Genomic DNA, 22,183 nt, shown 5'->3' on the forward strand with positions numbered 1-22,183 from the left:
CACTGGTATCTACCCAGCAATGTGGAAAATTGCGAGGTATGTCCTGTACACAAAAAGCAGAACAAGTCCAACTCGGCCAATTACCTCCTCATCAGTCTACTCTCAATCATCAGTAAAGTGATGGAAGGTGTCATCAACAGTGCCATCAAGTGGCACTTGCTTAGCAATAACCAGCCCAGTGACATTCAGTTTGGGTTCCTCCAGGCCACTCAGCTCCTGACCTCATTACAACCTTGGTTCAAACATGGACAAAAGAGCTGAACTCAAGAGGTGAGGTGAGAGTGACTGCCCTTGACATCAAGGCAGCATTTGACCGAGTATAGCATCAAGGAGCCCTAGCAAAACTGAAGTCAATGGGAATTAGGTGGAAAACTCTCCGCTGGTTGGAGTCATACCTGGCGCAAAGGAAGATGATTGTGGTTATTGGAGCTCAATTATTTCAGCTACAGGACACCATTGCAGGAGTTCCTCAGGGTAGTGTCCTAGTCCCAACCATCTTCAACTGCTTCATCAATGACCTTCCTTCAACAGAAGGTCAGAAGTGGGGATGTTGGCTGATGATTGTACAATATTCAGCACCATTCACCACTCCTCAGACACTGAAGCAGTCCGTGTAGTAATGCAGCAAGACCTGGACAATAACCAGACTTGGGCTGATAAGTGGCAAGTAACATTCGCGCCACACAAGTGCCAGGCAATGACCATCTCCAAAAAGAGAGAATCTAACCATCTCCCCTTGACATTCAATGGCATTAACATCACTCAATCCCCCACTATCAACATCCTGGGGGTTACCATTGACCAGAAGCTGAACTGGAGTAGCCATATAAATACCATGGCTTGAAGAACAGGTCAGAGGCTCGGCATCCTGCAGCGAATAACTCACCTCCTGACTCCCCAAAGCCTGTCCACCATCTACAAGGCTCAAGTCAGGAGTGTGATGGAATATTCTCCACTTGCCTGGATGGGTGCAGTTCCAACAACACTCAAGAACATAAGAACTAGGAACAGGAGTCGGCAATTCAGCCCCTCGAGCCTGCTCCGCCATTCAATGCGATCATGGCTTTTTAAAAAATTCATTCATGGGATGTGGGCGTCACTGGTCAGGCCAGCATTTATTGCCCATCCCTAATTGCCCTTGAGAAGGTGGTGGTGAGCTGCCTTCTTAAACCGCTGCAGTCCATTTGGGGTAGGTACACCCACAGCGCTGTTAGGAAGGGAGTTCCAGGATTTTGACCCAGTGACAGTGAAGGAATGGCGATATAGTTCCAAGTCAGGATGGTGTGTGACTTGAAGGGGAACTTGCAGGTGCTGTCTACGGAGCCATGGTGCGTTGCTGCAGTGCATCTTGTAGATGGTACACACTGCTGCCACTGTGTGTCGGTGCTGAAGGGAGTGAATGTTTGTGGATGGTATGCCAATCAAGCGGGCTGCTTTGTCCTGGATGGTATCGAGCTTCTTTAATTTAAGGAAATAGATAGATTTTTAATTAGCAATCGGTTGAAGGGTTATGGAGAACGGGCAGGAAAGTGGAGTTGAGTCTGAGATGAGATTAGCCATCTACAAGATGCACTGCAGCAATGCACCAAGGCTCCTTGGACAGCACCTTCCAAACCCGCGACTTCTACCAACTCGGACAAGAGCAGCAAATACATGGGAACACCACCACCTGCAAGTTCCCCTTCAAGTCACACACCATCCTGACTTGGAACTATATCGCCATTCCTCACTGTCACTGGGTCAAAATCCTGGAACTCCCTTCCTAACAGCACTGTGTGTGTACCTACCCCACACAGACTGCAGCGGTTCAAGAAGGCAGCTCACCACCACCTTCTTAAGGACAATTAGGGATGGGCAATAAATGCTGGCCTAGCCTGCGACACTCCCATCCCATGAATGAATAAAATAAAAGTAAGCTAACATGCAGGTGCAGCAAGCAATTAAGAAGGCTAATGATATGTTAGCCTTTATCGCAAGAGGATTTGAATACAGGAGTAGTGAAATCTTGCTTCAATCGTTTAGAACCTTGGTTAGACAGCACCTGGAGTACTGTGTGCAGTTTTGGTCCCCTTACCTTAGGAAGGATATTATTAACATAGAGGGAGTGCAACGAAGGTTCACCAGACTTTTTCCTGGGATGGCGGGACTGTCTCATGAAGAGAGATTGGGGAAATTGGGCCTGTATTCTCTCGAGTTTCGAAGAATGAGAAGGTGATCTCATTGAAATCTGCACAATACTTAAAGGGATGGACAGGGTAGATGCAGGTAAGATGTTTCCCCTGGCTGGGGAGTCCAGAACCAGGGGACACAATTTCAAAATAAGGGGGATGCCATTTTGGACAGAGATGAGAAGAAATTTCTTTACTCAGAGGGTTGTGAATCTTTGGAATTCTCTACTCCAGAGGACTGTGGAAGCTGAGTCATTGAGTCTGTTTAAAGCAGAGATTGACAGATTTCTAAATACAAATGACATAAGGGGATATGAGGATAGTGTGGGAAAAAGGCATTGAACTGGATGATCGTATTGAATGGCCGAGCAGGCTCAATGGGCTGAATGGCCTACTCCTGCTCCTATGTTCCTATGTTCCTAGAACTGCAAGGCCATCCAGTTGCATACAAACTCCAGAGATAGCTGTGCTTCAATTGTTACCTGTTCTTAGTCACACAGATACAAAAGACCTGGATTCAAGCCTTAAAGATGGTGCAAAGAACAACAATAAGGTTGATCCCTCACTTTAGAGGTATGAGGAAAGCCTGGAGAAACTTGGGGCTCTTCAGCCTCTAGAGGAGGTCTCAAGACAGTAAATAGTACAGACAAAATATTACTTCAAACTAAATTGCGACAAAGAGCATAAGGGACACATTTAAGACAAGTGAAAGGCAAATCTAGGATCAACCCTGAAGCTCTTCTTGAAAGCATTTTATGATCAAATTATTGAGTGGCAGTGTGCGTTCTTTCTATTGAGCTAGAATGGGCCGAATGACGTTCCTCATCTCTATCAACATTGTGACTTGCAAATTTTATAAAATACATGTTCAGGGCTACTAATCTATTTGAACTCACCAATGCAAACTGTTTGTTGAGGAGCATTTGCTCTGCCAGTACAGACTGGTTGTGGAAGAGATGTGGCTGCATGTGACTCCACATGTGTGGAAACCACCAGAACTCATCCACATTAGACAGGAGGAGGCTGTCCCCTTTGTCCTCCTCATCAGTTCCTGAAAGAAAGGCAATTAATAATTGTTGAGATCACCTGAAGACTTAGTATGTACAACAACAACTATGTACATTTATATCGCCCCTTGAATGTAGTAAAACATCCCAAGGCACTTTACAGGAGCAATTATCCAACAAAATTTGACATGGAGACACATGATAAATATCGAAACAAGTGTCCAAGAGCTTGGTCAAAGAGGTAAGTTTTACGGAGTGTCTTAAAGGAGGAGAGAGGTGGAGAGGCGAAGAGGTTTAGGAAGGGTATTCCAGAGCGTAGGAGCTCCACAGCTGAAGATACAGAGAAAAGGAGGCATGATGACAGGACCAAAGGGTCCAAGTGGGGTAAAGAGACATATGCAGGGGCAAACTGTGCCATACAGGCCATAATGAAGCTAGGTTCAAGCTCTGGTCTATGCTGGGCCAATAATAATTGACCTCACCTACCCAAGTCGAGGCAGGTTAAAAAAAATTGAGGCATGAGGACAGCATGAGTTAAGATGTCCTTTAGCAGAGGATAAATGCACAAAGAAAAACATTTCAAAAGGCACAACAGGGCTTCATGATGTTACTGCCAATTATACAGAGCAACAGTCATGGGTATGCTATGTGCAACTGAGTTAGAGTACATAGCTAAAAGAAGACTATTCTCATTCTCCAAGACAGCCTACACTGCCTATTTTCTGTATTTTAAAAAGAACTATTTAAATTATTATTTTATAAAACAGTTCTTCGGGACACTGAAAAAAGAAAGGCTTGCAATTATAGATTATCACTCTATTTCTCAGAAATGACCTTCATATCAATTACTACTGTTATGTGGGAATGTGAATATCACATCACCTTGATTATAACAGCATTTGGCTTCTATAGTGTTCTGTTGTGAGATTAAGACCAAGTTACTTCCTCTAAAAGCTAATTCAGTTTTTCTACCTTGTCTAGAATATATCTGACCACCGAAAGATTTTCCTGTGGAAAGGGAGATTAATATGATTCTATTCTGAGCCCAAGTATTTTCAGTGAAAATGCAGTAAATTTTACTTGTTTATATGTAATTATAATTAAAAACAGGCATTGGACATTTAAACAGTCCCTTGCTGCACAGTTTAGGGGTGGGGAGCTGTTTATTTTCTTCTTCCTGATGGGTACAATTCTACATGCACCAGACGCCATCCAACGTCACACCAAAAATGCCATGATTCATGTGCCATGCTTGCTTCTTCACTTAAGGGGGCATGACAGCCGGACTGAATCATATTCCCATCCAAACAGTGCAGAATATCCCGCAGGAGTCATCGACAAATAACTGGGAGCAGTACCTGGGTTAAAAGAGTTTAATTGTGAGGCAGGCTTGGCTTGTGTTCCCTTGAGTGCAAACGATTAAGGGATGATCTAATTGAGATGTTGATTTAAGAATCTGATAGGGTAGATGGAGAGAAACTATTTTCTCAGGTGGGGGACGTCCAGAACAAGGGGACATAACCTTAAAATTAGGGCTCGGCCGTTCAGGGGTGATGTCAGGAAGCACTTCTTCACTCAAAGGGGAGTGCAAATCTGGAACTCTCTCCTCCAGAAAGCTGTTGAGACTGGGGTGGGGGGAGGGGGTCAATTGAAAATTTCAAAACTGGGATTGATAGCTTTTTTGCTGATTAAAGGTTATGGTCAATGAAGTTAAGAAACAGGTCAACCATGATCAATGGCGGAACAGGCCAAGCTTGAGGGGCTGAATGGCCTCCTCTTATTCCTCTGAATGGGAAACTTAAATGCTTTATTCTAGGTCAAAGGAGTTCAAGCTGAGATCCATTATTCATTAACTTAATATAGACCAGGGGTTGAAGTAGGGACCTACTTTTAAATATAATCAGCTATGATCTTATTGAATGGTAAAGCAGTTTCAAGGGGCCATACAGCCTACTTCTGCTCTTATTTCTTAGGTTCTTATTTTATGCTCTTAAACACTTGTCAGGTTCAATACAATATTGATCGGAATGGGCTGACTAGCACGGCCCACGTCTGCTAGTCTGGTTCTGTTGAGTCAGATGCTGAAAATGGTGAAACAATTGACCAACGCTCCTTCATTTTGAGGCAATTACTGTACAGGAAAGGACTGCCAATATCTCCATAGTGTGCAGCACACCGTAACGTCCACTAGTCTGGCAAACAGGAGGAAAAGTGACTCACCGGTGTAATAGAACTTTCCAGAGAATCCCAGGTTGAAGGTGAAGTTTGGAACATGAACTCGCAATTGTTTCTGGGTTTCAAGCAAAGCCTGCAAAGAACGTGGTAAATAAAAGCGAGCTGGTCAGATTAATAATCAGTGGGAATTCAAGATCAATAATTAAACACAGCAAGTTTCAGGCAGGACTGAGTTTCAGACACAAGCATGCTCTTCCTCTGCTCCTATTTCTTGTGTTCTTGAATATATCTAAGGCTGGGAAGATTGATTTTTGGTCTCCCAGGGAATCAAGGGATATGGGGAGCAGGCAGGAAAGTGGAATTGAAGCCCAAGATCAGCCGTGATCGGATTGAATGGCGGAGCAGGCTCGATGGGCCATAGGGTCTACTTATGCTCCTATTTCTTGTGTTCTTGTGTTCCTGGTAACACTGGGAGCACATCTGCCTCTGCAACACAAATCCCATCTTAAAATGCGAGTGCAGCTTCTGTTTCAGAAAACAATGTACATTAAAAAATAACAGAGGAAATAAAGAAATTGCTGACTGCACCACACAGCAATCCAGAAACCGCCAGCTCAGGAAGCACATGCCGTTTCTCGTGTGGTTCTCTAACTCTGCAAAGTCATTGAGAGCAGTGTGGATGCAGCCCTCACGTGCACTGCACTCAGAGCACCAAGTGCCACTTTATCATGGGAGAAGAGTTTTAAGCAGGAGTGAGGTGGGACGTTTCTACAGGGTTCGTGGGTGAGTGGAAATAGGAGTCAGCAGGCAATATAGTCAGCACACAATGAGACCACCAATGCTGAGAGAGGGGCAGGAAGTAACGTGGTGACTTTACGGTGGATCAAGGAAAAGCTGATTTTACCTGTGAAAGAAAGGCTTATTGCTGTTAAATGCTTCAATGGGTTGCTGGCACAGTAACCCTGAACACTTAGAATGTCAAGTGCTGTTTTAATTTGCAGGGTCTCAAGCAAAACATCCTCTATAATAATACATTATTTTTTAAAAATAAAAATAAACTACAAATCATATTCAAAAAATGAACTACGATCTTCTAGAAACAATGATTTTTATTGGAAATTGATGTGAGGGGAAAAAAACAAGAGAAACAGAATTAAATAGAAAAGAAAGGAGAGAGAAGGAAGAGGAGAGAAAAGAGCAAGAGAGAATGAGATAGAAAGAAAAAGAAAGCAAGAACGAGCAAACCATCTGGCATTTCTGGTAGCGTCTTGTACAATCTCAGGACGCTCCAAAGTGCTTGACAGCCAGTCACTTTGCATTGAAGTGCAGTCACTGTTGTTATGTAGGCAATCGTGGCAGACACTTGCACACAGCAAGATCCCATTAACAATAGCTGAAGATAGTTGGGTCTAGGATGCTATGTAACGGGAGATTGGAGTCACTACTGGACTACATGGATGGATTTGGCATATTCCCTTTCCTGAAAAGCATCAGTGAACCAGTTGTGCTTTTACCAAACTGAGAGGTCATATTCCTTCAGGGACTGGCCCACAAAATGCTAGATTTATTGAATTTAATTTAACAAACTTACCCTGGTGGGATTTGAACCCATGATGTTTGTATTACTTATCCAGAACCACAAACCCTACATTATTGTACTCTCCCTTTTCTGACTGACACTCATGATTCAGAGTTATGTTCATGCACAGGTTAGTACAGTTGTAAAGTTGGGAGACATTAATTATCCTAATATCGACTGGGATAGTAATAATGTAAATGGCAGAGAGAGGGAAGAGTTTCTGAAGTGTGTTCTGGAGAATTTTCACGATTGGTATGTTTGTGGCCTAACGAGGAAAGAGGCATTGCTGGATCTGGGTTTTGGGGAATGAAGTGGGACAAGTGTCAGGCAGGGAACATTTAGAGAACAGGGATCATAGTATCATAAGGTTTAGGTTAGCTATGGAAAAGGACAAGGAGCAATCTTAATTGGAGGAGAGCCAATTTCAGTGGCATGAGAACAGATTTGTCCCAGGTAAACTGAAATCAAAGGTTGGCAGTCTAAACTATAACAGAACAATGTGCTGTCTTTAAAAAGGAGATGGTTCACAGACAGTAGAGGTATATTCCCACAAGGGGGAAAGGTAGGGCAGTGAAAGCTAGAGCTCCCTGGATGAAAGAAATAGAGAGTAAGATGAAGCAGAAAAGGGGGTGTATGACAGATGTCAGGTTGATAATTCAAATGAGAAGGCAATAACAGAGACTTGGAGCTAACATAAAAAGGATTTCAAAAGTCTTCTATAGGCATATAAATAGTACAAGAATAGTAAGAGGAGGGGTGGGGCCAATTAGGGACCAAAATTGGATCTACGCATGGAGAAGAGTGTATGGTTGAGGTCCGAAATGAATATTTTGCATCTGCCTTTACCAAAGATGAACTGTCATAGATTCATAGTGTCATAGAGTTATACAGCACAGAAACAGGCCCTTTGGCCCATCGTGTCTCTGCTGGCCATCAAGCACCTATCTATTCTAATCCCATTTTCCAGCACTTGGCCCGTAGCCTTGTATGCTAAGGCATCTCAAGTGCGCATCTAAATAATTCTTAAATGTTGTGAGGGTTCCTGCCTCTACCACCCCTTCAACCAGTGTGTTCCAGATTCCAACCACCCTCTGGGTGAAAAAGATTTTCCTCAAATCCCCGCTAAACCTCCTGCCCCTTCCCTTAAATCTATGCCCCCTTCCTACCTACTCTATCTATGCTCCTCATAGTGTGTTGTGTTCAACTAATTTGCTGGAGTTTTTTTTTATGAGGTAACAGAGAGGTTTGATGTGCTGTACCTGGACTTCCAAAAGGCATTTGATAAAGTGCCACATAATTGGCTTGTCTGCAAAGTTGAAGTCCATGTGATAAATGGGATAGTGGCAGCATGGATACAAAGTTGGCTGAGTGACAGGAAACTGAGTAATGGTGAACAGTTGTTTTTTAGACCTGGAGGAAAGCATACAGTGGCATTCCCCAGGGATCAGTACTAGGACCACTGCTTTTCTTGATACAGATTAATGAAAGACTTGGGTATGCAGGGCACAATTTCAAAATTTGCGGATGACACAAAACTTGGAAGAATTAATTGTAACAGTGAGGAGGATTGTGATAGATTTCAAGAGGACATAGACAGTCTGTTGAATGGGCCGATACATGGTAGATGAAATTTAATACAGAGAAGTGTGAGGTGATTCATTTTGGTAGGAAGAACAATGAGAGGCAATATAAAATAAAGGATACAATTCTAAAGCGGGTGCAGGAACAGAGAGACCTGGGGTATATGTGCACACACCATTGATGGTGCCAGAGCAGGTTGAGAAAGTGATCAAAGTAATCAAGTGATATAAATAGAGGCATAGAGTACAAAAGCAAGGAAGTTATTGTGAACCTTTATAAAACACTGCTTTGGCCCCAACTGGAATACTGTGTCCACTCTGGGCACCACTCTTAAGGAAGGATGCGAAGGCTTTAGAGAGGGTGCAGAAAAGATTTATAGGAATGGTTCCAGGGATGAGGGTCTTCTGTTATGTGGATGGATTGGAAAAGCTGGGGCTGTTCTCCTTAGAAAGAGGAGGTTGAGTGGAGGTTTGATAGAGGGGGTTCAAAATCATGAAGTGTCTAGAGAGAGGAGATAGGGAAAAACTATTCCCACTGGTGGAAGGTTCAAGAACCAGAGGACACTGGTTTGAAGTGATTGGCAAAGAAGCAATGGCAACATGAGGAGAAATTCTTTCACGCAGCCAGTGGTTAGGATCTGGAATGCACTGCCTGAGAGTGAGGTGCAGGCAGATTCAATCGTGGCTTTCAAAAGGTAATTGGATAAGCAACTGAAGAGAAAGATTTGCAGGGCAACAGGGAAAGGGAGGGGGGATTGGAATTAGCTGATTTGTTCTTGCAGAGAGTCAGCTTGGACACGACAGGCTGAATAGCCTCCTTCTGTGCTGTCACCATTCGATGAAGTGCTTTGGAACATCCTGTGGTTATGAAAGACAAAAAGCCTTTCATTTTTGCTTAATTAGAACTCAGGTTTCAAGTAAATAGTGAGAAAGGAAACAAGTCATGTGGAATGAATTATGCACCAGACTGTACCTTGTGCTGAATATCACTTAACATATCAGTGTTACCACTCACAGTGATGTTTCAGTGTTGGTCAGAAATTATTGAACTTCATTGCTACTTTCTGACATTATTGGAAGTTTTGGAAACTTATAATTGTTAATTATTGAAAAATGTCAATTCAACAACAAATGTGTCAAATGCTACATTGAAAACATTCATGTTAAATAGTGTATTTTAATTGAAGGCGCTTTTACTATAATAATGTGCCACAGTCTAGTGTCTGTAGAATCGTCTGCACTCCAGAACACAACGACCCAACATGCAGAGCAATTCCCAGGATCCAAGCTGTCATGTAAAATGGTTCAAACACTCACAGCTTTTTGGCAGCTAAAATATTCTTTTTCTGACCGCTGAGCTTTGACAGATTGACCAGTCACTGATCTAGAACCTCAGGCAGATTATAGGACAGCGCACGAATCACTATCCAGTGCTAAACATTGTACAGTTCAATCAGTTATTACAATATCAGAGCCTGGGGGGAATAAATACTCCAGGTTCAAAAGCAACTTTCACAATGCTGAAATCCCAGATCAAACTGCACTGGAGTAAACCCTAAGTATTAGAGAGTACAGATTACATGAATTTTCTAGTTTTTTAACATTAATTATTGGTTTTCTTTTGTAAGACAGCAGTTACATAATGGCACTTATTCTTGTTTCAAAGAGCAAGGGAGGGGAACTGTCCTGGAACAGCAACAGAGCATGCTATTAACAAATGGACTTAAACCTTCCTTGCACGAGCTTAAAATCCCCAATGACTGGGCTCTTGGATTGTTGAGCGGTATTAACCCCTGGTTCTCCAATCATCTCCATGCATCCTTCTCAGTACTCACATCTCATGTTCCAACTTCAGTCACACAGGGCCTTTTACCCATTACCTTCTTGCATTATTAAACACCACCTTTTTATACCCTGTTGGGTGAATTTTTCTTGCCCTTTGGAGGTGGGTATTCAGGTGTGGGGGGCCAGGGAAATCTTGGAAAAGTGCGTCGAGCTAGCTCAGTGATGGTCTCTGGCCACATTTCTCAAGGGTGGAACGGGTGCTCGACAGTAACCCACCCAGCAGTGGTGAGGTGCCAATTAAGGCCATTGAGTGACCAAATAACCGGCATTTTCATAGTGCGACGGCCGGAGGCGAACAGGAACCCCTGCTGTGTCTGCAGCTCATCCCCAAAAAGGAGGTGAGAGCACAGAGGGAGGTCAGAACGCCATTATCTGAGTTTGCCAACTCATGTTTAAAGGAGCAGAAAGGTCTTATCCTCAGGCAAATGCAGTTATTTGAAGGCGTTGCCCCTGGCGACTGATCCCCGAGACGGTTCTACCCGCTATTTATAGGATGCCATTTCCACCATTAGGTGAGCACCTCTATCTTGTGGCACCCTTTCGCTCTCTGTCTGCCTGACTAGCGCTAATCTTTCCCAGTGGGATTGCCAGACAGCCCTCCCTTTGGCCACTCCGATTGGCCCTTCCACATCTGCATGCCAGCCGTCTTCCCTAAATGGACAGCAAACGCGGATTCCGCCTGCTGATTTGCCTTCTCCCATAAAATTAAGCTGGCAAGTGAGACACTGAAATGCGCAGGGTCAGAAACTGGAAATGGTCCCGAAGTTGGGTTCCTGACATCCACAGGAAAATTCACCCCATGGTATCCATATAATGCAATCCCCCACTCATCTATTCACAGAATCATCGGCAAAGAAGGAGGCTTATTGTACCCTGTACGGGCTTTTTAAAAAATTCTTTCATGGGATGTGGGCATTGCTGGCAAGGCCAACATTTATTACCCATCCCTAATTGCCCTTGAGAAGGTGGTGGTGAGCTGCCTTCTTGAACTGCTGCAGTCCATGTGGTGTAGGTACACCCACAGTGCTGTTAGGAAGGAAGTTCCAGGATTTTGATGCAGTGACAGTGAAGGAATGGCAATATAGTTCCAAGTCAGGATGGTGTGTGGCTTGGAGTGGAACTTGCAGGTCGCAGTGTTCCCTTGTGCCTGCTGCCCTCGTCCTTCTAGGTGGTAGAGACTGCGGGTTGGGCAGGTGCTGTCGAAGGAGGCTTGGTGAGCTGCTGCAGTGCATCCTGTAGATGGTGCACACTGCTGCCACTGTGCGCTGGTGGTGGAGGGAGTGAATATTTAAGTTGTTCGATGGGGTGCCAATCAAGCGGGCTGCTTTGTCCTGGATGATGTTGAGCTTCTTGAGCGTTGTTGGAGCTGCACCCATCCAGGCAAGTGGAAAGTATTCCATCACACTCCTGACTTGTGCCTTGTAGATGGTGGACAAGCTTTGGGGAGTCAGGAGATGAGTTACTCACCACAGCCTCTGACCTGTTTTTGTGGCCACAGTATTTATATGGCTACTCCAGTTCAGTTTCTGGTCATTGGTAACCCCGCAGGATGTTGATAGTGGGGGATTCAGCCATGGTAATGCCATTGAAGATCTGTCCAATTAGTCCCACTGCTCTTCTCTTTTCCCATAGCCCTTTTAGTGGCATGTCCAATTTCCAACATAACAAAAGCATGTTATTAGCTTCCAGTCATTTTTTGTTTACAGTGTAAGCAACCAGACAGTACCCGTACCCCACTTACACCTAGATCACAAGCAACGTCCAGATTTCACAATTCTCAGCTTCCTCTGATCACACATTTGCTCAGCAGAGGCAGCCCAAACACCTTTTGACAATATTCCAAGAGGCCCATTTTGGTCTTCTCCTTTCGCAACAGCAATGCTGTCATCTTCCTAATATAGCTCTCTGGCGTTCATCTGCACAGGTAGACAGGATCTCAACTCAATGACGCCTTACACAATGCAGCACTCCCTCAGTATTGCGCTCGAGTCTCAGCCTACACTCAGGTCGTGGTGTGAGATTCAAGTCCACAAGCTTCTCACACAGAAGCAAAAGTGCTTTCAAGTATTTGATAATACTATTTATTTTCAGGATGTGTGCATTTATTGCTCATTCCCAGCTTCCCTGAGAGAAAGGGGAGGGAGGTGGGCTTTTACTTTTAATTGCTCCAACCCTTCTGACATCACTGAGGTAGTTTTCGATTGAAGGAGAGTTGGTGATGACAGATAAATAGCATTTCCAATGTTATGCCACTCTTTATTATCAATGAGCTGGCCTCTGGGGATTGGATGGCATGGGAGACCCAGATTTTTGTGGGTTTCACAAATTGCAGTTGGGTCTCCATTTAAACTCAGAGATGGATTGGTTTCCTTGAACTTAAGGAAAGCCTTTCAGCAGATACAACACTCAAGATTAAGGGTTCTTAAATTTGGGAAAGAGCAACAAAGTTATGTTAAAGTTGTATAGGACCCTTGGGTAGACCACACTTGTGTGAACAGTTCTGGTCTCTGGATACAGGGAACTGGAGAAGATGCAAAAATGATCTACCAGAATGAAACTAGAACTGAGAGCTTATACCTATCAGAAAGACTGGACAGGCTGGGACTTTTTTCTCTAGAAAAGAGAAGAATGGGGGGGGTGAACTGTTAGATGTCTTTGAGTTTATGTAAGGGTTTGATAGAGTAGATATGGAGAAGATGTTTCCACTTGTTGGGAAAGACCAGAATAGGGGCCATAAACATAAGATATTCACTAATAAATCCAATAGGGAATTCAGGAGAAACTTCTTTATTCATGGAGTAGTGAGAATGTGGAACCCGCCACCACATGGACTGGTTAAGATGAATAGCATAGATGTAGTTGAGGGGAAACTAGATATGCATATGGGGGAGAAAGGAATGGAAGGATATTTTGGAGGGGTGAGATGAAGAGGGGTGGGAGGAGGTTCGTATAGAGTGTCACACTCACAGAGAAGCCGTGATAAAATATAAACAATGAACTGGAGAAATTATGAAATGAAAAAAGGAAAAAACTGTGGCACTTAACTATCCAACAAAATGGAAGAAGAGGTCAGGTGATACATTCCTCCCTCCTCCACTGGAAATACACATGTTTGTCTGATAAAGATGAAACTTGTTAACCTTGTCTGAATTAGCTTTGGGGAGAACCCATTGAAATTGAAAGGCGCTCATTACATATTGATAACTCTTACCTACAGAAATGAATTAACAAAGACTTTTTTGCAGACAGCCTGTCTCCGTGGCCATGGTCCTCACAGCGGGTGTGAAGAACACCACTTCATTGAAAATGGACTACAATCAGAGGCCATCATGCATCAATGGCTCCCATATCCTGGAGCATTGAATGGTCACCACAGGGGAAATGAAACCTTAGTCACCTGACCAAATCTCAAACTTGAGGGTTTTTGCCTTAAAAGGTAGCCTTCTGGAGAGAAAGGGAAGATCAGTAAAAGGTTGTGAGATCTGATACTATATTTCAACTTGCTGCAGCAGAGAAATTAAAAGGTGGCTTTTAAAAAAAAAACTCTCCACCCGTGGAAGTAAACCAGGAATTTCCATCACTGTCTCTGGACTGAGGTTTTAACCACTGGAAATCTACAACACCTCAGAAAGTTCAAGACTACAACCATCCAGGCCTGCACCTTTGAAAAAACTTTCCTCACGAGAAGATTCAACAGGTTTCTGTTATCCATGAACTCTTACATGACTTGGGACTTTAATTGCCCTTACCCTTTTCTTCTATTTATCTATCCACATGTGTGCATGTGTGTGTGGGTGAAGGTTGCAATCAATTTAGGTTTTGCTGTTTAAATAAATATTTAAACTACCTTTTAAAAAACCTATGAGAAAACCTGTCGTCGTCTGTTTATTTGGCAAATGAAACACTCAGGGACTAAACACCAGTTTTTTTAAAAAGGAGCCTACGATCAGTTGGGAGGTGAGAAATGTAGGTCACTCACCCCATTTCCCCACCTGTTGGTAATTAGCATAACCACCAGCATGGACCAAATAGCCTGTTTCTGTGCTGTAAATATTTTTCAACGGTCTGGAACACTTCAAAAATTGGTTAGAAGGAAGAAAATTGAGCATAGCAGTTAAAGGCTGTCTTTCAGAGTGGTTGGTTATGGGAATGGTGTCCCATAGAATATACTGTTCAGTTCTGGGCCACGTCTATTCACTGTGTATATCAATGATTTGGATCTCGGTGTGATGTCCAAATTTGCAGATGACACCAAAACAGCTAAATCTTTAGCAAAGCAAAGCTGAGAAAGGATATAGATCAACAAGGAAAATGCATGAAAATACGGCAGATGGAATTAATTTACATTAAGTGTGAAGTAGTGCACTGCAGGAAAAAAAATAACAGCAGTAATTACACTGAATGGAAGTAGGCTCAGTGCTGTGGAAGGGTGGAGGGATGTGAGATGACAGCTACAGGAACATTAAAGGCAGTATTTCAGGATGAAGACCACAGAGTAATGGGCTCCAGGCTATAAAGATATTTAAGTGCTATAGGGGCAACAGTGCAGATTCACTTGGAATGCTGTCCAATAGGAGGAAATGAAAATAAGGAAGGTGTAAAAAATTGGGAATTTTTTGTTAGAACAATCAGCTTACAGGGCGATATGATAGCTATTTAAAATTTTGAAAGGATTGGACAGGGTTGATTGAACTGGACTGAGTCCAATAGCGGTGGGGTCAAGAAAGAGGGGCCACTGTTAGAAGAGATTTGGAATAAAGTGCAAGATGAACGTTACCAGATAGAGAGTTGTAGGGCTGTGGAATTCACTTCCAGAGTCAGTGGTTGAGGCAGAAACAATGTTAACATTCAAAGATTAGGTTGGACTGACGGATGAAGGCGATGTCTGGAAATGGGAATAATTTTATCCCATTATCTGGAGCAATGTGTATTCCACAGATCATTGCTGCTCTGGGTGTCCCTTAACAATGGTGCACAAGAGGCTCAGTGTCCCGACTCACTAATTTACTGTCGTTCATGTTGCTCTATTAGAACTGTCTATCATCCTTCGTCCGTGCTCTCTCATTGTGAATGCATGACCTCTGTCAAATTAACCAGCAGTTTCAAATCATTTCCAAACCTATTTTTGGCTCAGCTTGTTTACAATGCAAGACTACTCTGCACCTAATCCTCATTCATCCAGCCACCATTTACAAAGACGTACCGTAGGGCAAAAACTGGTCTGCCCCTGATAGTGGGCACGGAGTTGGGGGGGTGGGGGGGCTGGTCATAATTCACAACTTGTCCTCGCCCAGTTCCGTTGAGGTAAACAGCAGGCAAACTTGGTGCTGCCTCCTCATTTATCTGATTGTAACATTGGGCTGAGTGGGGCCCGTGCTGCTGGCTGCCTGAGCACTCAGCAGGGGTCCGGGCAGTGTGTGCTGATAGCACATGGTGCAGCCAGCCTGCTCCTCTTAAAAACAGCCTGTCCCTCTTAAAGGGAAGCTGTAATCAGTGGAGATGAGCTGCTACCGACTGCCTGTACTGATACTGTCTGCAAGCAGGAGCTGCACAAAGCAAGTACTGGAGAAGAGAGAGGGCTTCTAGGTACATGGATGCAGCACTGGAGGCCTTTGTGGTGGAGGTGGGCAGGAAGTGAGAGGCCATGTTTCCATGGGGAGCAAGGAGGCCCTCAAGATAAAAAGGAAACTGGAGCAATCAGTCAGGGAGGTTAATGGGCAGAGTCTGGCCCCAAGGACCAGGCAGCATTGCAGCAAGAAGTTTGATGGCCTCACACAGGTACTAAAGATCAGTGAATGCATCTCCTACCCACCGGAGGGTAAGGCTGCACATGAGTTCCGCTGCAGAGGACTCAGATGAGGACCTCGATAGGGTGGCATCCAGGAGAATGCTGATTAGGAGGCACAGCGAGAAGCTGGGTGCAATGGCTGGCCTGTCAGACAGCCTCCTGTCACTGTCAGAAAGCACGGAGCAGTCTGGCTCCAACATGGCAGAGGACATAATGCAGAGCTTCCCCTCTCCATAGCCTTTGCTCCAGCTCCCTGTCATACTGCAGACCTACAGGCACGGCCGGGGCTGTCCGCAGAACTGTTACAGACTTTCTGTGGACACGTTGACAAATCCTCTGCCCTCCCTGTGAGGATGCAGCAACACTCCGTGCCAAGTCCAGCAACTCACCACAACATCTCCGAAAACACTCCAGACAACTTTACAATAGCAGCCGTTTAGTGTAAAACACCTTACCTGTGAGTTGGATTGCTTGCTGGATGGCTGATCCTTTAAATGACAGCAGTGGAGGGTCCCGCTGGCAGCTTAACTCAATGTTTGGTAAGTGACAAGTGAATGTGAGATCCTAGTTTGGAATTTGTGCGTCAGATCAGCTGGAATGACTGTTAGACATCACAATCCGGCTAGTTGGGTACACTTCTGCTGTGTACAGGGCATGGCACACCTGTGCAGGTGTCCTTTACAGCATGCGACACTGCACCAGAAGCCTTGCACACCCTACTTGGCCGGCCTTTGGCTTCCACAGCAATGGCTCCAGCGGCTCTACGGAGCCGCGTTTCTTGGCTATAGAGTCTACAGGGCATTCGGCCATTCGGCCCAACTGGTCAATACTGGTGTGTATGCTCCTCACGAGACTCATCGCAGCCCTACTGCATCTAACTCTATCGGCATAACCTTCTATTCCTCTCGCCCTCATGTGCTTAAATGTATTTATGCTATTTGCTTTAATCACTCTCTGGGTAAAGAAGTTTCTTCTGAATTTCCTATTGGATCTATTAGTGACTGTCTTATATTTTGGCCTTCAATTTCGGACACGACAAGTGTCTCTTCACCTACCATATCAAACTCTTTAATTACCTTATAGACCTCAATCAGGTCATCCCTCAGCCTTCTCTTTTCTAGAGAAGACAGCCCCAGCCAGTTTCGTCTTTCCTGATAGGTATAACCTCTCAGTTCTGGTATTATCCTTATGAATCTTTTTTGACTTTCACCAATGCCTTTATATGCTTTTTATAATATATTTGGACTATGATTCCTTCCCCCCCCTCCACGCACCTCCTGAATTTGGTATTAGTATGGGTAAATATAATACTTTCCTATTTCAGACATTCAGGCACCAATATTTACTGGGGTAGATTTTTGAGAGGCGTGGGGGTGTGGGGGGGGGGATGTGGTGGGGGGTGTGGGGTGTGGTGGTGGGGGGGTTGCACACACTGATGCTTTAAATGTCAAGTGGGCATCTTTTTTCCAGCTGGTTTGGTTCCCTGTTGGGCAGGAAATGCTCCAAAGGAGGCATCAGGCCAGCAGCAGGTAAGGAGCTTGCAACTGGGCTAGTGGGAGCATGGGGCAGTGTTCAGGTGCTTTGGTGAGGGCGGGGGGTATTCTGACTTCGGATCCCATGGGGGAAGGGGGAGGCCAGGGTCTGATTTCCGATCCTAGGGGGAGGATGGCAGCAGGGAAGAAGCTAAGCTCGGTGGGCTGTGTGGAAGTACTCCATTTACTCCTGGCCCACAAGCAGTGCTGTAAAGACCTTTTTCACAAAGCAGTGCTCGCCTCCCTTTAACTGTCCAGCCAGGGTTAAACCTGGAAAATAGGTTAAGCTTGAGGTGCGCAGCCTCATTATAATATTTAAATGACCAACCTGCCTTCTGGGAGGGGGCTGATTGCCCACCGCCAGTCCTTGCCTTTATTAAAGCTAAAAGTGGGAGGGTTTGAAATTTTTATGTCTCACCTGACTCAATGCCACCTGTTTTTTGTGGGTTATAATTTTCTGCCTCAGGGTCAGTGTTCAGCACGTATGAACCAGCCTCTGAGTAAGATTGCCAGTTTAGTTTAAATATGAGGCAGTTTTTGTGCCTTTGACCCGTGTTTGCTCGCAACTGGGTTGAACCTGCACAAAGTAATTTCACATAGGATCCTGAAATCAACGGAAGTGATTTTTAATTTCATCATTCCAAACTGGATTTGAAACCCAAATCCAGAGACGAAAGACCGGTTTACCAACCCACTGCATCACACCATGCCTCAATGCATTGCAATATCTGTATTCAAGTGTTGGCAAGAAGTTAATCAAATCTTTAGTCTGCTTGGTAGTAAAACAAACGTTTACCTTCACATCCTCTGCTTTCATCCTGGTCCCCTCCTTCCCAACAAAGATGTCATCAATGTCCACCAAGATGTATCTGTCCAACGAGAGAGACAATCTTTTTCCTGTTAGAAAGGAGACAGCATCCACAAAGACAAGCTTATGGAGCCAGAAGTTCATGTTGTTTCCGAAGAGCACCCTCTGAATGCCATCATGGAGTCCCAGGTCCTGGACTACTGTAGTGTGAAGAACAGCATCCACCTCCATGTGAGGGATATTCTCAGCAGATTTAGTCTTGGCAAGCAGGACAGGTTCATAAGTTGAATGGTTGGACTGGAAAACCGTCCAATCATCTCCTGGCAGGAAGCCCTTCTCTATCTCCTTTGCTTTGGTGATGTAGAGAAGTGGTGACTTGGGGTTTATACTGCAGTCTTTAAGGCCCAGGTTAGAATGAAGGTACAATGGGAAACCTTTCAGTTGTGCACTGAGCAAACTATTTTCATTTGCCTTGAAGAACCCAATTATTCCGACACTGTACTCGATGCAGTACTTATCCAGCAGCTCCCTATTCCAAGCATCCAAGTTCACATACTTTAAAATGTTTTCATATATAACGAGGATAAAGCGCCCTCGATCCTCATCTGTCAGGGTGGGCATATCCCCCTTGCCAGGGGCAATTTCTGTGTGGTACTTAAACCGGCTGGACTCCAGGATTGCCACTATTTCCTGCCCCAACTGAGTATACATGCTTTCAACAAAGACCAATACCACAGGGTCAGTCCGAGAGACATCCACAGGCTTCATAGGTTTTGTTGGGAATAATCTGGAAGGAGTGACTCTGGAATCATCACAATCCAAAGCCTGGACTTCGCTTGAAGGCTCGGTTTCTTGCTTCGTGCCAATGTACAGATAATAGGCTGAAATAAACACAGTCGCCATACAAAAGGCAAAGAGAAGCAAAAGCACACCCTGCAGTGTGAGCTGGCGAAACAATCGGCGAAACTTGCTCAGCAAACTCATGCTTTACCCCCTCCTTTCTCTTAGATTTAAGCAGCACAATTGTGATTTTTTTTTTAAGAAAATAAAAATCTTCCCTCTTGCCCTTTCTTGCGTTTCATGTCACCATTGCAACACATTTATAGTCATTCAAAGCCGAGAGCACAAGGTTTTGTTAAGTTGTCAGGAAGCTGAATTGTACGAGTGCTTGCTCTTTCTGTTGCCTCAGGTTGAATTTTCAAATGGGTCCATTGAGCCTGAAGCTGGACACTCTCAGTTGAGAGTGAGTTCCAAATCTCAATCATCTATGAGATATTTCGCAACTGGAAGAAATGAAAAAGGGCTCCCTGAAATGAAGAAAAACAACACCCATCACACACAAAACAACTTGGGTTTCCAACATCGACAGTATTTTGCTCTTGCAGAATTTCGGTTAATATTTTGACAAAGGACTTTTCAGTTAAAGAAGTCGACAGACTGTTTAATTTTTTTGATAGGTGTACTGAGAACGAAGTACAGACAAATAACTTAAATTTTCTGTTTGCAATACTCTCTGAGGCAATGGAAATTCTCACTCACAATTACTCCTTTTCTCTTTGTCCATTGTCAAGGTGCTAATTGTTCGGGATTTGATTCTACAGGTGCCGACAGTCACTCAGTAAGTACCTCACCCAGGTGCCTATGGGGTGGGTGGAGGTGGGGTACCACAGCCACATCCGATCCTGTCCACACAGGCTTCTATGTAAAGGTCAAATCTCATATTTTTGGATGCATAGCGGTGTTAAAAAAAAATGGACATAGTCATCCAAGGAGTAAACTCATTTACCTTTGCTGAACTACTTTTATTTTCAAATATCTACACTGTCCAGGACAGCTGGTGTGCTGTAATGTGAGTATGTTTTTAATTAGGTCATTCTATTCTGTACAATGCTGCTTTCCCGTCCCACTTATTTCAGTCCAACAGATCTGCCCATAGGACAAAATGAATCATGTAAGCTTTTTGTAACTGACATATTTAGAACAGAGCAGAGCAAACTGTTAAACATGTGAAACAATTCTATTTACTAAGCAACCTGATGAAAAGAAAGATTCCAACTTTGATTCTGTGCATCTCTCAGAGACTTAATAATATACGTTGTTGCTAATGGTGTCCTCAGACCCACCCTCCCTCCCCCCTCAGATCAATCCTGGGCCCAGTATTCTTCAAGGACTTTATTAATGACCTGGACAGCAGTTAGGGAATATGGTAAGCAAGTTTGCAGATGATAGCAAAATCTCTGCGAGGATTAAGACAGGAGAGGAGTGCAAGCAAAGATAGCGATGTGTTTGGGGAGTGGGCCACACTTTGGCAAATGGTATTTAATTTCGATAAACTTAGTGTCAGGTACATTTGTCAAACAACACAGAATATATGTACCATTTGCAGGGGACCATATTGAAAGAGGTCGAAAGAAAAAAGATCTTGGTTATATTGTGCACAGATCACTGAACAATTTATGTTTGATATAGCACCTTTAACATAAAACATCTCAAGGCGTTTCACAGGAGTGTTATAAAACAAAATATGACACCGAGCCACTGAAGGAGACATTAGGTCAGATGACCAAAAGCTTGGTCAAAGACGTAGGTTTTAAGGAGTGTCTTCAAGGAGGAAAGTGAGGTAGAGAGGCAGAGAGATGTAGGAAGGGAAGTCCAGAGCTTAGGGTCTAGGTAACAGAAGGTGGGGCCAGCAATGGTGGAGTGATTAAAATCAGCAATGTACAAGAGGGCAGAATTAGATGAGCAGAGATATCTTGCAGCGTTGTGGAGCTGGAGGTGGTCATAGAGATAGGGAGGGGCGAGGTGATGGAGGGATTTGAAAACAAGGATGAGTATTTTAAAATCAAGACATTGCTTGATTGGCAGTCAATGTAGACCAGTGAGCACAGGGGTGATAGGGGAATGGGACTTGGTACGAGTAAAGACAGTTTCATAACCAACGTTGAGAAACTTCAGCTAAAGCTAACAAGATATTGGGCTGCATAGATGAAAGGACACCATTTGACATTGTACAGGTTGCTGGTCAGATTGCATCAGGACTACTCTGCGCTGTTTAGGTCCCCCGACATGCTGGGCGATATAATATCCTGGTAAAAGGTCCAGAGGAGAGAGTTACAAGAATGATTTCTAGCTCAAAGAAGCTCAGCTACTCAGATAGACTCAGGAAACCTGGTCTATTTACTTTAGAGCAGTGTAGACTTGGGGGGAGCTGATAGAGGCCTACCAAATAATTAAGGAGCCAGATAGCGTTCCTAATGATAGATTATTCCAGTTTAACCGATAGGGGAGGACCAGGAGACACAAGTTTAAACTGTTTGAGAATAGGAGTAGACTGGATGTTCATCTGTTATTCTTTGCCCAGAGTGTAGTGATACTCTGGAATACATTGCCAGCTGGTGCGGTGGGTGCTGACTCTGTATTGCCTTCAGGAAGAATCTGGACCAGTTCCTAACTGGTGCTGAGATCACAACATGTAGATGATAAATGTCCATATAGGTAAATCTTAGTCCATGTGACCTCCTGGATAGGTTTCGATCTCCTGACTTGATTGTGATGAAAGCAGCAGGAAGGCACTGCGAGGATTTCTGTGCACTGTCAAGTGAAACATCTCCCTGCCCATCGCTGAGCCATTTCCTTCAATAACACTCCTTCCAGGAGCAATACTGGAATGAACGGAACAGATGATCTGAGCCCCTGTCTTA

The 22,183-nt window shown here is 44.1% G+C and overlaps 1 protein-coding gene across 7 annotated transcripts in view; it reads right to left on the reverse strand.

Moving 5' to 3' along the window:
- ndst1b (N-deacetylase/N-sulfotransferase (heparan glucosaminyl) 1b) overlaps positions 1–22,183 on the reverse strand; it is a 301,326-nt gene that overhangs the window by 74,269 nt on the left and 204,874 nt on the right. For 6 of the 7 annotated variants that reach the window (XM_068044050.1, XM_068044049.1, XM_068044048.1 and 3 more), the window contains 3 exons: positions 18,471–19,789; positions 5,396–5,483; positions 3,065–3,219 (listed from right to left, as the gene is read on the reverse strand). In XM_068044050.1, the coding sequence (XP_067900151.1) occupies positions 3,065–3,219; positions 5,396–5,483; positions 18,471–19,466 (1,239 nt within the window). In that variant the 5' untranslated portion in view covers positions 19,467–19,789. Of the gene's footprint in view, positions 1–3,064; positions 3,220–5,395; positions 5,484–18,470; positions 19,790–20,021; positions 20,181–22,183 lie in introns of all 7 variants that reach the window. The other variant, XM_068044047.1, reaches the window with a different exon arrangement.

This window comes from Heterodontus francisci, chromosome 12 (genome assembly GCF_036365525.1).
Source record: "Heterodontus francisci isolate sHetFra1 chromosome 12, sHetFra1.hap1, whole genome shotgun sequence".
NCBI lineage: Eukaryota > Metazoa > Chordata > Chondrichthyes > Heterodontiformes > Heterodontidae > Heterodontus > Heterodontus francisci.